The sequence below is a fragment of the Nicotiana sylvestris genome, chromosome 11, assembly GCF_000393655.2.
Source record: "Nicotiana sylvestris chromosome 11, ASM39365v2, whole genome shotgun sequence".
Lineage (NCBI taxonomy): Eukaryota > Viridiplantae > Streptophyta > Magnoliopsida > Solanales > Solanaceae > Nicotiana > Nicotiana sylvestris.
The window spans coordinates 6,600,046-6,615,712 of NC_091067.1; the positions used below are offsets into that span (position 1 = coordinate 6,600,046).

The following is a 15,667-nucleotide window of genomic DNA, read 5'->3' on the forward strand; positions in this document are numbered from 1 at the left end:
ATGAACAATTATATTTTCGTAAAGAAAAAAGTTGATTTTTTTTTTTATGTGTTCCATGGATACCGAATGAGCATGGGCGAAGCTATATGTTATAAAGGGTGGTCAGTTGACCACCCTTCGTCAGAAAATTACACTGCGTATATAGGTAAAATATTAGATTTGAGAGGTATATAACACATATTGAACACTCTTTCTCGGAGAATATTTTTTACTTCTTTCAAGTTTGAACACCCTTGAGTAAATTCCTGGCTTCGCCATTGGAAATAAGTTAAAAAAAATGTAACCTGGTGCTTAAAACATCCGCATATATGTAGGGTCTGGGTAATGGTCGTATGCAGGAATGGGATATAGATATCCTACCTTAATACAAGTATTAGTGGCTTACATGGCAAATTCAGGACACTTAATAAAAGAAAAATTAATTGACACACGGAAAAGAACTTAAAAGTAATTTAAATTTTAGAAATGAGCTTAGACGCACGCAGGGGCGGACCCAAGTGGTGAGAAGTGGGTTCAACTGAACCCGCTTCGTCAAAAAATAATAGTGTATAGAAATTATGGCTAAAGCAAGGTAAATTTGTATAGAAATTATTTTTGATCCCGCTTATACGACTTATATCGCTTATGTTAGTTATAGACTTCTCTGACTGAACCTGCTTGCATAAAATCCTGGGTCCGCCACAGGACACACGAAGAAATATCCTTCTATTTGGAGATATAGCAGTAGTTCTATACATGCCTAAAAATTGCACCTTTGTATAATTGTATTTACTAAGAACATCCTAAAATTGCCGTCCTATTTTACCTTTGCGAGTCAATGAATAGTTAAATGACAATATTTAAGTAAATGTGGAGAATATACACATATGAGCATTATCGTATTATACTACAAGGATTGTTTACGCGGTTAATAATAATACAATAATAACAACAATTCAGTGTAATCCCATTACTGGAGTTACGGTAATGAATATGCAAACTTACCCTAACTATGAATGTTGAATAACTGTTTCCAGTAGACCATCGCTCAAGTAAAGCACAATCTTAATAATTATAAAAAAAAATACAGTAGTGAAAAAGCCATGAAGAGACACAGTATCAACAACATAATAAGATAACAAAAACAAAAAAAATAACATGTAATAATAGAAATCTAAGGGTGAGAAGATACGAAAATAATACTAAAGCTACTGATGTGGCAAAGAGAAACACTCGACTACCTATTAGCCTTCTACCTTAAGCCTCGCTCTCCACACTTTACTATCAAATGTCATGTCATCGTTAAGCTGGAATTGTGCCATGTCCTGTCTCTATCACCTCTCCCAATTAATTTTTAGGCCTACCTCTACCTTCCTTTAGACCAACTTTTATAGTCAATAATAATAAATGAATTGTTATGGATGAATAATCAAATATTACTTATTTAAAGTTTTTTTTTATCTTTGTACTACTCATTGAATAACTTATTCCACATGTATCTAGGACAAAGCAATGCATAGATTTATGCATAACTTATATGAATAGAGTATTGTATAATATTCGATAATTAAATATTGCATTAAATATGTAATTCTAACTAAAAGCTTCGTTAGTTTCACAAAATTATTTTTTTAGTCCATTTAACTAAACATTGTTTTATTTTATGCCGGATTTTTTTTTTCTCTATTTATAAAAGGGAGTATAAAAGCTCCAAAGGTTCCATTTTATAACAAGTTTACTCCCGCCATTTCCCACAGTGCGAGAAAGAGAAATGGAGATTGTGAGAGACCAACCGAAGAGCTCCTCAGATGAATCCCTAAAAGTGGCGATCGCAATGGCGCTCGTCCGATCAAAGCTTCTCCAAAAACCTCCGGCACCACCACCATCGCAGCCGCCGCCTTCATCCTCCAGTGCCGTTCCTCAACCTGCCGCCGCTCCTCCTCTTTACTCCGATGATGCTCTTAAATGGAAACGAAAAGTTCGATCAATTTCCTTTACTTTTTCGTTTCTTTTACTTTCACTTATCTCGTAAAATTTGCGTGTAACGAATTTGAATTTGAATTAGTTGTAGAATTTTGAATTATTTTTCTTAGGCAAAAGAGCGTAAATTAGAGATTCTCAGACTCAAGGAAGACCTCAAAGTAGCCGAAGGTTAGCCTTTTCATTTCCTTAATATTTTAAACTGAAAAATTCAGCTTACTTGTCATGTTAATGTTTATAATGAAATTTTGACGACCGCGGCAATTTTCTGAGGATCTGTTATGTGTTCGTTTTATTATCAAATGTCGATCTGGCTACTAATTATCTGATTATTTTGCTATATTCCGACCTAATTTTTTTTACTTAATTATGTTTTTCGTTTTTAAATCAACATTGCAATGATAGTAATAGTTTTCTGAGGATATTCTTGCTAAACGTTTTGATTTCAATTTAGCAATGCGTTGTCCGTATAAGTTAATTCATTTTGAACGGCTTATTTTTCGGTATTGGATCCCAGAATTTTGTGACTTAATTATTTGTTTCGTTTTTAAATCATAATTGCAATGACAACACGAGTTTCTCTGAGTTTTATTTTGACTTCGCAATGTGTTGTCCGTATAGATAGATTCGTTTTGAATGGCAATTTTTTTCCTTATATTTCTCTCTTTTTCTTTTGAGTAAGATGGTTCGCAGTGTGATATATTTCCGAAAAGTGCATCATGCAAGTGTTATTTCTTTGATAAGTTGGGGTTATTGAGCCCTAAGAGAATTGGAGATGGTTCTGACCAACGTTTCAGTGAAGTGCTGCGGAGAAGATTTCTCAGACAAGGTTCATTTTTAGGATTTTCTGTTGTATTTGTTGGTTTAAAGTTGTCAATTTGGGTTCATTAATGTTGTATACATTATCTGGATTTATTGAATTGTATGATTTTCTCAGTGAGGATTAAGGAGAGAAAGAGGAGAAGAACAGATGATTCCTTGCTTCATCGAATTTCAGGTGAAAATGCATTTAGGGATGTTCTCATGGATGTAAACAATTGTCTTCACTTTTGATGGTTAACTTGCAAAGCATGACTTTTTGAAAGTTACTTTGAGTTGAGATATATCATACCTCAGTCATGCTGTGATATATCTCATTTCTTACTTGTGCCATAATTTGATCTCTGTAAAATTCTAGGTCCTGTTTGGCAAATTTTGCTGAAGATGAATTTTCTGCTGTAGATGAGAAGTATGAATTTTGTGTCTTTTCTTAAATGGCAGAACGTGACAATGAAAATAATGTTGACCAACTGAGCGCTTCAGTAGATTTTCTTGTGGAGCTTTGTGATAGTGTTTCTCCTCAAAGTGTATGTGGTTTCAATTAACCTGCTTTTAGCTAATGATACTTTTGTCTTATGTAAAATATGATTTCCATGTCTCATCTCACTTTGCTTTTATATAAAATGTGCTGCAGTTGGAGAAGGGTAAATTTAAGAACTGGTGCCACCAAGCCGTGGACTTTATTCTTGGTAACGACACAATCCTTTCCGTTTCCTTTTGCCTTTCTCTGTGGAATTTCTCCTTGGGCTCATCTGGAAATTTTAAATTTGAGTTCCTGATATATATAATTTTTTTAATACACAGGCCATTTCTTTTCTAATTTTAAATTTGACAGGTTTTACTACTATTTTCTATTTTTTAATGTGGAGGAATGTATAGAAGCTGAAATCAAGGGGCTAATTAGTGAATATACTATCTGTTCTGAAACTTAAATGTAAAAAAATGACTGCTACTGAAGGTTCATCCTAAGATTTGAATTTTAAAGGAAAGATTGTTGTAAAAGACTGCATTTTGAGAACTATCTTCATGGTTTGTACATCATTTAAATAAAGCGTTCTAATCTTTACTCAAAAATGCAAAAGGTTCACAATTTTTCTTCTTTGTCAACACCTTATATGCAAGTAATGAACAGTTTCACTGCATAGAATGCCTAAATTTCTGAGCTTTCAGTTTTAATGATAAGCTAGCACCAGATGGGTTCATCAATTACGATCTAGTCCTCTTTCTTTAATGACCTTCAGATTCAGCATTATTTGTATTTTACTACTTTAAAGGTACACTTGCTACAATGTCACCAACTGAAAGGAATGCAGAACCCGTAGAAGGCATTATTAACAGCTTAATCATGCGTTTATTGAGAAGAACGTTCAGCGCTTTGGAAGGAGATGGTAATTATGTGATCTTGTTTTTTATTCGTACTAGTTTTCTTAAGACTATCTTCACCTTTTAGCAGACTAAGAAAGTATATTTTCACCTACATTTGGAATGATGGAGTCAGCGTCTTCAATTCATTACACTGCTTATATGTTGTACTCTGAAAGCTTGTCAATCCTTGCCTACACGCAAGCTGTAGAAGTAGAAGTATTTCCTTAATTTTAGATTGAGGAAGAGAAAATATATTCTTGATGCAAATGCAGACCTAATAGACTTCATTTCTATGGACTTCCATGAGGTGTAGTAATATCTACAATATTTGAGTACAGAAGGTTATGTGTTAGAGCATGCAGACTTGAAATTTAGACACTCTCAGCAGAAAATATTTCGGAATCTTAATGTGCTAGAGCTATGAAAGAACTGGTAAATCTTATACCATAAATTTTCTGAGTATCCATACTTGGGAAATGACACCATGAAGTTCTTACCTGAGCTCCGTGAGCAGCAGGCATTCAAAAGATTTTGGTAGATATGTCCCACTATATGCATATACAGAACTAAGAAATGGTTTCAGTCATGATACTGAGAATTGGCAGAGTGCAGGTTCTTTGGTTTGATACGTATTTAATGGAAACAAATCAGTTTTCATGTAATAATGGATTTTTGGTTTATTATAATCTGATCTTCCCATTTTATCCAACACCACTGGATTAGGTTTGAGTTTAAGATGTTAAGTTGACTTACAAATTATAAATAGTCAGAATAAAATATTAAAGCAGTGGCCAAATTGTTAAACTAATTTGAATTCTTAAAATTTATGAAAGTTGTATAAAAGATACTACTGGTAGAAAGGTATAGAAAGTTTTTGGACATTTCAAAATAAAATAAGGTATCATAAATTCGAATGGAGGGAGTAATATTTGCGATTAAACTATCTGCTTGGTAATGAAATTCACCTTGATCTTTTAGTTCCTGAGAAACTAAAAAATGGTTGTTCTCACAGGAGAGATTATGTAAAATGCTTCTAATTATTTTGGACAGATGCTGAACAATTTAGTTATCTTTGAAGGAACCAACTTTTGTGAAAATGATTTCAAAAAGCTTCATTGGATCTAATTCATATTAGTTCAAAATAGTATGTATCATATCGAATAGTTAGAAGCAAAGACCATTGAAATCAAAAGAGGGACAGACCCTTATGTCCCTGATATCATTGAACTGATTGTTAGTTTAGTTGGATCATGAGTCTGAAGTTCAGAGCAAATTAAAGTGATGATTGTCCTTCTTGGACAGCAGAATTATTAAATTCCTCGATGTAATTTACTTATATTTCCTTCGACAAAGCTAATTAACTCTTGGTTCCATAACGATATGTTTCAGAATCTCATCACTTTGACACTGCTGTTCAGTTCTATATTCAACATTTGATGCGTAAGGTCGGAAATGAGGCTTTTGTCGGTCAGCGTCTAATATTTGCGGTTTCTCAAAGAATTTCTGTAGTGGCAGAGAGTTTGCTTTTCATGGATCCATTTGATGATGCCTTTTCAAGTATGCATAACTCTATGTTCATGATGTAAGTGCCACCAGCTTGTATATTGTCTACAAACTAATCTTTATCTGGCCTAATTCTTTTAGTTATGCTTCTGTTTTGTTTTTAAATTTCTTATTGCATATTAGGGGGCCCTAGAAGGGGAAGGGGAAGGGAGAAGGGAGAAGGGAGACAGTGGGAGTCAAACCCACCCATGTCGTGCGGGAGATTCCCACTGGTAGCTCTAAGCTGTTAGCCTTATGCTTCTTGTTTGTTAATGCAGTCATCCTTTACTTGTTGATATTTGTTTCTTTGTTGGTGATAGACATACATTATTTTGGACCTTGCTCTTGACTAAACTTCTTTTCCACTATCTTCGATTTCACATTTTCCTCTCTGGTGTGATATCTTATCATATGTTATTTTTGTTTTTATTTCTATTTTCAGTTTGGAGATTTGCATACACTACCCTCCCCAGACCCCACTATGTGAGATTATACTGGGTATGTTATTGTTGTTGTAGTTTGGAGGTTTGAAAGGAACAGTGTATTTTTTACATCTGTTTTGGAACAATAATCCATCCAGACTTTCCCCATTTGAAAGAGATGTGGATTTTAAAACACTACGTATTTAGGCTGAGGAGTTGGAATTTGTTCTATTGGATGTGAATTTTCTGCGGGGACCTTGTCATTTTATTCGAGTTGGTTATTTCATTCCTTCTTTTGTCAGTTACAGCTAATATAATGTTTAAATTAGTTAAATTTGTATGTGGTATAATCATCTTTTTCAATTTTTTCTAGTATCCTCTAGTGGAGTGATTGCTACTATATTCTTAATGTCATCTTGTCACTTATTTATTGTAAATGGTAGTTTTAGTGCAGGATTACTTGGTATGTGTTTTTGTTTTTGGTGTATAGTTATCATTACTTAAAACACTGTCATGATTAAGTGATCAGAGGTGCCTGGGATCCCACTCATGTCATTCTCTCCTAATTATGGAAGCAGTGCCTGCTTCAGATTCAAAATTAGATTTTTTTTTTAAAAACAAAAATGCATGAACGAAGTACTGCATTCTGCCCAGTCATTGCAAAATCATTTACTCACTCAAAATGGAGATATACATACACCTCAAGATTTGTCATCGAAATTATGTTTAAGCTTCATATTTAGAACAAAAGCTTGGGCTCGCTAGGGCTGTCAAAATGATGTGGCATACTGTTGTGAATGGGGCAGACCAAAATGATGCACTTGGGCTTGGGAATGGTTTACGCCGGGGTCAAGTGGTTAAACAGCCCAACACAACGTTACTGGACTACCTTTGGGACCCGGGTTGACCTACACGTGTCGAAGAGTTACTGGGCAAGAAGAAATGTAGTTGTTATAATTATCAGTTTGTGCGAGGAGGAGGGCATGCCAATTATGTTGAGGCTTCTGCTGAGTCTGTTCCTCTCACCTCTATCTTCCTAATGTCTGAAACTTCTCATCCCCTTCTGGTTATCCTTTCCTTGTTCCTTTAATTCCTAGTTAATTGTTGTTCTTCAATCCATTAGTATTTCCTTTTACAGTGTAATTTCTTTAAGTGATTATGAAGTACAAGTCTCTATGTCTGTTGTGAATTGGTTTGTTACATTGGTGCTTTCATCCATCGGACTCCAATGGCCATATTAGATCGATTTAACGGCAGCGGCAACCCAGAGAGCTGGCTTTTTCGGTCCGAGCGGTACTTCTCCTACCTTGGCTTCGCCGAGAAGGATTGGTTACCTCTTCCTTCCTTTTACCTCGATGGTGCGACTCTTACTTGGTTCAATTGGTTGTTTCGAAACAAGCAATTTCTCGATTGGAAACATTTCAAGGCAAAATTTGCTCAGCATTTTCGACAACAGATCAATACAGATCCCATGGTGCGTCTAGATAGTTCTTCAATGGTTCATTTTAACTGCGTTAATTATGTCCCTAAATTTTCACAATTAGCTCCGGTGTCTTCTGTTCCTGCTCCGAACCATTTTTTGCAGTCATCTGCATTTGACTCTGCCTATGAAACTGGAAACTCACAAGTGGACCATATGTTCGATAAATTGCCAGAGCAGTATAAGAATGTAGATTCCTTGGCAGTGATTACTGGTAATACTGAGATTGAAACTCCTGAAGACATGGAAACGCCTCAAATTGGTAATGCAGAATCAATAGCGGTAGCCGATTTGGTACAAGAACCTTCTTCCATTACTAAAGATCAGGTGTTAAACGAAATTTCACACACAACAGTGAGCTCCGCCATTCATGATCTTAATGTTATTGCCCATGAGGGAAAAAACTCTGCAACTACAATAGCGAAGGTGTATGACGATGGCTTCTGTGGAGATGTCAGCTTGCAAGCCAAGGTACTTACTGCGGTGTTAGGTGATACAAGAGGATCTACTGCTGAGGAGGAGAAAAATTCACGAGATAATGTAGCTTTATTTACCAAATCTCCTCAAAAGGATTTATCAGGTTTTCTGGTTCCTTTTGTTAGCCAAGGTATTGTGATGTCAAATGCGAGTGCGAGAATTGCTGGACTCGCATATCCATTTGATGGAACTTTATGGCCTCGCACTATTTCATGTTTGCTTAATTCTCTTCGTAGGGTTAAACAAAGTAGAGTGCTGTTTTACCTTATATTCAGTGTACACAAAAGCAATTGGGTTGATACAGGGCAGGAGCGCAATCTTCCTAGATTCTTGTTGTCTAAATGCAGGGAGTGTGCTAGGGAGGACAAACTACAGGAAGTGATCAAGGCATTTGCTGAAGGTTACTCCAAGCAGTATGGTGTCTTTGATCCTGGTCCTTATCTTGATTATGTCCCACCCTATGCTATGGAATTTACTTTTGAAGATGGAAAATATGTGGAAGGAGTCGCTGTCACAATATGAATTGAACTTCCAGGTGAGAAGTTTCCTACTCAAGTACTCTCTGTGCAAGTTGGTATCACTTTGGACGATTGCAATAGACTTGAGACTTATGGTAGCTGTCATATGGGGACATGCACATATTTCCATTTGGAGCCTGATGCCATACTATGGATTGTTCCATTTTGTATTTCTTTGGACAATGGGCTTGACACTGGGCAAGATAATTTAGGTTGTGTCTCTATTGCTAATGAACCTTTATATATTACATCAGATGCAAGTGAAATTTTTGAAGGAGTACTACAAGAAGTAGAGGTTTAATAGCAGAGTTCTATGATTATGGGTGTGTAGGTGGAGTTGAACTGGGTATTGAAAGTTGTGTTACTCTCAAAACTTCTTGTGCAGTTTACCAGCTACTGAGGGAGTCTATAGAGAATTCATCGATGTGTCCTTCTGGTGGTGTTACTGCTCATATTGCCGAGCAATTCAATGCACCAGTGGTACATTCTGCTATATGTGCTTACATGAGGTACAACATTCTGGCTTTTTCTCTTGGAAGTGTCACTTTGTTGGGTCGGATAACGAGGTCAACGATGTTTTTCTTAAGGGATTTGCTATACTCTACACCTGTTGTGATGAGTGTAGACAAAGATAGTGGTAACTTTATTGGCAAAAAGATAACAATAACTTTCCATGGGTTATTGGAATATTATGATGTTGCCATAGTTAAGGATCTAATGTTGGTTCTGGCCATGTCCTTCATGGCATTACTCGGTGATATGTACAACAATCTTGAGGCTATGGCTCATGCTCTAGCAGTTCACTATGACTGGCCGAGGAGAAATCTTATAAGTTTGAAGTTCTTGATATTCGATTTTGATACCAAAGCACAAGAAGAGGATGCTACTGGACTCTTTCATCAAATAATGATAGTTGGGGTGTTTCTCACCAATTCTATACTCGACGTGAGGGTCAATGCTTGCTCATTATTGCCTAGCTCCAAGTTAGAGCAGCTGCTATATGGATATTCTATCAATACCCATGTTACATACGACATAGGTACTGGTAACACAATTTGCAGCGTGCCTCTCAAAAGTGGTATTTCAGATTGTGTAGATGAAGTATCTAAGAGAGCCACTGGAATTAGAGATATGACTGCAATAGTCTATGAAGTTTTCTTCTATCTGAAACTTGGAGAATATAGTTGTATTTTTGGTATAAAACTAGTCCTTGATCTACAAATGAGCTGCTCCAAGAGAGTTAGCAATAGCAGAGACCGGGTTGTAGTTCTACAGGAGCTCGAAATTAAAGCACCGGTATTGACTCTACAGTATGGTGTTAATTTCAGCAATTCGAGGGACTCCAAGATTCTTGTTAATTACTGGAAATCAATTTGGTTGTTGATATTGGGACAATTGACCAATTCACAGGATCCTTACTTCATGAATCCTCTATTGCAAACACTTCCTCATGCTTCCATTTTGAGAAAGCAGTGCATAAGAGTTGACCATAACTACAAAGTTCTGCTCCTTTACAGTTGGTGGCCTCATCTAGGACTTATTTTCTACACACAACATGATGCTTGCAAGCTTTTTATTTCTAGATTGCCAAAGATCTATACCATAGAACATAGAGCTTTACAGTGTAACACTTGTAGTACTTTCCTCGAGTTACATCATAAAGAGTTGTTGCAACATGAGGAAATGGGTAACTTAAGGATACCTGACAACACCTGCTGGTCTGGTCTCACTCTGTGGCTTGATGTTCATAACTCTTTTTCATTTCTTGAGTCGAACCTTGAGGACAAGGTTCTCGTTGAGGACGGGAGTATTGTTGTGAATGGGGCAGACCAAAATGATGCACTTGGGCTTGGGAATGGTTTACGCCGGGGTCAAGTGGTTAAACAGCCCAACACAACATTACTGGACTACCTTTGGGACCCGGGTTGAGGTACACGTGTCGAAGAGTTACTGGGCAAGAAGAAATGTAGTTGTTATAATTATCAGTTTGTGCGAGGAGGAGGGCATGCCAATTATGTTGAGGCTTCGGCTGAGTCTGTTCCTCTCACCTCTATCTTCCTAATGTCTGAAACTTCTCATCCCCTTCTGGTTATCCTTTCCTTGTTCCTTTAATTCCTAGTTAATTGTTGTTCTTCAATCCATTAGTATTTCCTTTTACAGTGTAATTTCTTTAAGTGATTATGAAATACAAGTCTCTATTTCTGTTGTGAATTGGTTTGTTACACATACAATTTACTATTTGTTATTTGTTTTTACTGCTTCCAAAATTTGGTTTCTTTTTGCTTTTGAGTTACTTTTCTTTTTTAAAATTTTCATGAATCTTCCTGAAACTGTGAGCCTGTGACAATAAAAGGAGAAAATTTAGTTAAGATGCATAGCTTTCATCTTTTCTAAAATAATTTTTGCATGTTATATGTTCTCAATTGCAGGATTCAGCTTATTGAATTTCTGGTTTCTGATTATTTGCTAACCTGGTCAAACGCTGGAGATTTTGACATAAGTGAGCTTCTTTTAATCACTTAGATACAATAATACATTTGCACTGTTCATAACCTATTTTCCCTCCCTCCCTCGGGTCCAAGGTAGTTCTGCCACTGACCGAGGGAAATTCAAATTGATAGGCTCTCGGTCCTAAACATATTGCACGTCACATGCCCACAAGGATAATTAGTAGGAAATGACCTATCTGGTGAAGTATATTTTTCATACTGTTATGATGAATGGACCTAAAATATCCATATGTTGTATTTACTCTGTAGGGTTCTTTGAAGAATGGGTTGTATCAATTCTCCACGGAAGAAAAGCATTGCAACTACTGGAGAACAGGAATTCTCTTTATGTACTGTACATAGATCGTGTGATCGGAGTTGTGGCCAAGCAAGTGGGGCAGTTTTCATTTCTGCAGAAGCTAAACCCACAGATTCTTGAGAACTTGTTTAGCTAAGCGCTGACCTGTCGCTTTTCCTTTTGAACTGTAAGTAACTTGCTTTCAACACAATTCTTCTTTTCTTGTGGATAGAAATTTCAGCTGTTTGATCGCAAATGGTTTTCTACGTTAATTTCAAGAATTCTTATCTAATTGATTCGCTGAACATCAAAGATCATCCTTTTCAGCTAAATGCTAAATGCTAAATGCTTAGGAGCTTAATTTCACCTTGTAAGTCAACCTCAATGTTCTCCATACTTGTACTCAACTTCATGATGACAGCACTTATTTACCATTTTATAATCCTGATTTGTTCCACATGTTTTTCCTCTCCCCCCCCCCCTTTCCTGGTTAGCAAAGTAACAACAACATACCCTGTGATCCCACAAGTGGGTTCCGGGTTAGAGAAACATAGTTATTTAAAGTGAAAGATGCTCTTTAAATGTGAAAAGATGAAACAGTATGTAAAGAGGAATCTATCTCTTGGACAAAATCCTCATGACATAACACAGCATCATGTGCCGAAAGCCAGAGCAAAATCCCACATATCTTTATACTGAACCTGATTCCAGGTTGAAATATATCCCACAACAAAATCAGTCGGCGCAAGCAAATCTTTGACTTCCCTTGGCATCACTAATTTTCATTAACTTTAAATTGCTCAATTTAATGTTAATCCTCAACATACCAAGTAATTGAGATCTTGCATAAAGGAGGTTGTTGGACGGTTTGACTTTTGGCTCTTTGTAGTTTAATCTAGACATGTTCTTTTCTCTTTTATGTAATTTTCTTGGTGAAATAGGGGGTGGGAATCTGATTAGTTTACTTATATACCAAGAATTCCTAGTCATGTACAACCTATTGTCTTTCCCAACTTTAGAGTTGTCTCCTGTCCCCACCTTGTTTATCTGTCTAACTACATTTTGAAGAGTTATTACAGAGTCCTTAAATTTTGTTCTCCTTTTATGATGGTTTACTCATACCAAAAAGTTCATTATATTCGAAAGATGCAAAAAAAGTGTACGTATTTTATACACTTCTGCTTTTGCTTGATATATAACTTCCACCTAGCATAATACTTCACTTCTCATCTGTAATATTTTCTACTACATTGTACATCATCTCTCACTCTAAATCTTGCTTAGCAGACATGATTAAAGCCAAATTTGTACTTGTTATCTCATTGTTAGCAACTCTCATATTGTCCCAATATAACAAAACCTCAGCTTCAAATGACATTTTGCCATCCACTTCCAAACCTGCAACCCAAACTCTGGCGCTGGAGAAGGGGCAAACATGTTGCCCTAAAACTCAAGATTTTAACGTCCAGCTTAAGAAGAGAGCACGATTTGTTCCAGCTACGGCTGTCCCAAACATGGGTGCTCGTCCAAGATCAAGATCATCATCCACTATTGGAAAACAAATATCTTCATTTCAAGTGTATTCACCTCTATTTTATCTCCTTTCACTTAGTTTCTTCTTGTTCTAGTAGCCATGCTAGATCAGAAATATGGTGAAGGCCTACTTGCCCGGTCAACCCAATCAAAGAAAAACAAAATAGAAACAAAAAAGAAGCAGTCGATGTTATCTTATTAGGATAATATAACGTTGAGTTCTTTTTTCTTTTAAACTTTTCTACTACTGTATCTGCGGCATTGAGCTGGAATGGATTGTTCAACTATCTTTCTTTTTTGCTTTAGGATAAAGTATGGCTTTATATTCAGGGCATCAAAGGAGCTGTTGCTTTTTACGTGTAAGTTGTAATACTTGGTGCAACTTTTTCTCTTGTCTTAGCAAATGGTATTATAAGATGCTGCCCTTGCATTGCCTCTGTTTTTAGGCAAATGCTAGTAAATAATACTAGGTGTATTGGTTTCAAAATTTGAAACGTATCTTTTTTCAATTTTGGCGCACAGACTAAGTTCTTTGGTCCATGTTTTTAACTCTTTGACCGAAGTGGATCCAAGGAGTAGCAAAAAAAAAAAAACAGCATCAGAACCTTGCTCAGACTTTTGGAAAATGTCGCCGGGTGCGTGCCAAATTCTCTAAAAATAGTGCATTTTTGGAGGATCCGACACGGGTGCAACAACATTTTGGAGAACTATCAGCATTCCATTAAGTGATGTTAAAATAAATAAATCATGAGCTTGATATAAGTCTAGCCATTTCCAGTTAAATAAAAAAGTCATAAACCATAGTTTGGCACCTTGTTCTGTTAATTTTTAAAGGAAACTAATTTTGAGATCTATCATCCATTGTTATGTAAATCATTTTCAACCGAATATCAACATATTCTTTTCGATGAATTGACTAAAAGTGAATTGGTTGTGGGACAATTGCTCATCTGGACAATTAAAATTTATCTATAATCAACATCAAACATGATGCAAAAAATACTACTTTCGGCAACGATAATGCATCCTTATTTTGAGTCTTTGAGATGTTACACGTAGTGTAATTACACTGAGTCACGGGAAGCGAAGTCGAGATAACCACTGTTGAAGGTCACATTGAGCGAGAATTCAACCAAATCATATGAATTTATTGACTAGGGTTCTTGTTGAAGAAAACTAGAGAGAGAGAAGAGAAGCTCATTTTGTATTCCAGAAGAAAAAATGAATCCGTCGCTTTTGTTTCTAGAGAGTTCCTCTCTTTATTTACATTGGGCCAAAATATCCGGAAAAAATAAAACTACTCTAACCCAAAAATGCAATACAACATAAATATCTGGATATAAAGGTTGGACCATCCTTCTTGTCTATTTGGGCCTTGTGTGTATCAGCAAGTATTCCAACACCCCCTCAAGTTGCACTAGGCCACACAATGAAGGGGGAAGTTGACAAACATAAGGTTGAAGATGCGCAGGTGGATGGTGATCCCTAGAGGATCTTCTAAGTTGTGGAACAGGAGGAGGAACAATAGTTGAAGAAGTGGAAGGAAGAGGAGAGTGTGGAGGAGGAGAAGAATCAGTGAATACAGGGGAAGAAGACTCAGGAACAGGTGTTGGAGATGAGGGTGGTGGAAAAGATGAAGATTCTTCAGAAATAGGAAAAAAATTAGGAAGAAGAGGAGAAATAGAGTTAGCACAAGCAAAAGGAAAGACAGATTCATGAAAAACATCATCCCTGGAGATCAAGGTTAGTTTAGTGGTCAAGTTGTAAAGTTTGTAGCCTTTCTTACCTAAAGGGTAACCAATAAAAACACAAGGATCAACCTTAGGTTGGAACTTGCCTCTATTACATTTGGGGATAGTGTGATAGCAAAGGCAACCAAATGACCTGAGATGTTCATATGTAGGAGGCAGTCCATATAGTAGTTCAAAAGGTGATTTATTGTTTAAAAGTTTGGAAGGAAATCTGTTGATAAGATATGTGGCTGTCAAAACACAGTCACCCCAGAACTTTAAAGGTAATTTGGATTGAAAAAGTAAAGCTCTTGAGGTTTCCAGTAAATATCTATGCTTCCTTTCCACCACACCATTTTGTTGTGGTGTGTGAGGGCATGAGGTTTGATGTATGATCCCATGGTCAAGGAAGAATTGAGTAGCTATGTGACTAGAACCCAACTCATAAGCATTGTCACTTCTAAAAGCTTTAATGGTAATATTGAATTGTGTCTTGACCATGGCCACAAAAGCTTTTAGTAAAGGAAAAGCATTGCTCTTGGACCCCATAAAGTGAGTCCAAGTAGCTCTAATAAAATCATCAACTAAAGTAAGAAAATACTTGAAACCATTATAGGTTGGACTATGATAGGGCCCCTAAGTATCTATATGAACAAGTTGGAAGGGAGAGTAAGTTTTAATAGAGCTTTTTGGGAATGAGAGTCTAGATTGCCTAGCTAAGGGTCAAATAGAACAAACAAAAGGCTGGGTAGCAGAAAACTTGCATGGAATAACAAAAATATCTTTCATTCTAACAAAAGAAATATGTCCTAATCTGTTATGCCATAAAATCTCCATTTTATTAACAACAGAATGATTTGTATAATGAGAATCAGAAGCTGCAAAAAGTAATGGAGAATGGTATTTACAAATGATAGAAGAAGAGTTATCAGAAGTGGAAGTAGACAAGGCAGAAATAGGTGAACAGTCATCTGATCCAAGCTTGTAAAGCCCAACTTCCACCTTACCAACTTCCACTGGGCTCTTCAGTGAAGG

At 36.4% G+C, this 15,667-nt stretch overlaps 1 protein-coding gene across 4 annotated transcripts; it reads left to right on the forward strand.

The window, feature by feature from the left end:
- The first annotated feature begins 1,733 nt into the window (after nt 1-1,733).
- Nucleotides 1,734-13,411, forward strand: LOC104210699 (protein MULTIPOLAR SPINDLE 1). 4 transcript variants are annotated; one of them, XR_011403871.1, is made up of 12 exons: nt 1,734-1,957; nt 2,073-2,130; nt 2,642-2,788; nt 2,897-2,956; nt 3,220-3,305; nt 3,413-3,467; nt 4,053-4,166; nt 5,533-5,725; nt 11,012-11,082; nt 11,342-11,556; nt 11,697-11,739; nt 13,209-13,411. XR_011403871.1 is itself a non-coding variant. In XM_070162931.1 (11 exons), the coding sequence occupies exons 1-10, from the start codon at nt 1,751-1,753 to the stop codon at nt 11,524-11,526; spliced, it is 1,176 nt and encodes a 391-aa protein (XP_070019032.1). In that variant the 5' UTR covers nt 1,734-1,750; the 3' UTR covers nt 11,527-11,556; nt 13,209-13,411. The 4 variants fall into 4 exon arrangements, 3 of the variants coding, with proteins under 3 accessions (XP_070019032.1, XP_070019033.1, XP_070019034.1); XM_070162931.1 differs by lacking the exon at nt 11,697-11,739; XM_070162932.1 differs by lacking the exons at nt 11,697-11,739; nt 13,209-13,411 and adding an exon at nt 6,128-6,183 and having other exon boundaries at nt 11,342-11,431.
- The last annotated feature ends 2,256 nt before the right edge of the window (nt 13,412-15,667 follow it).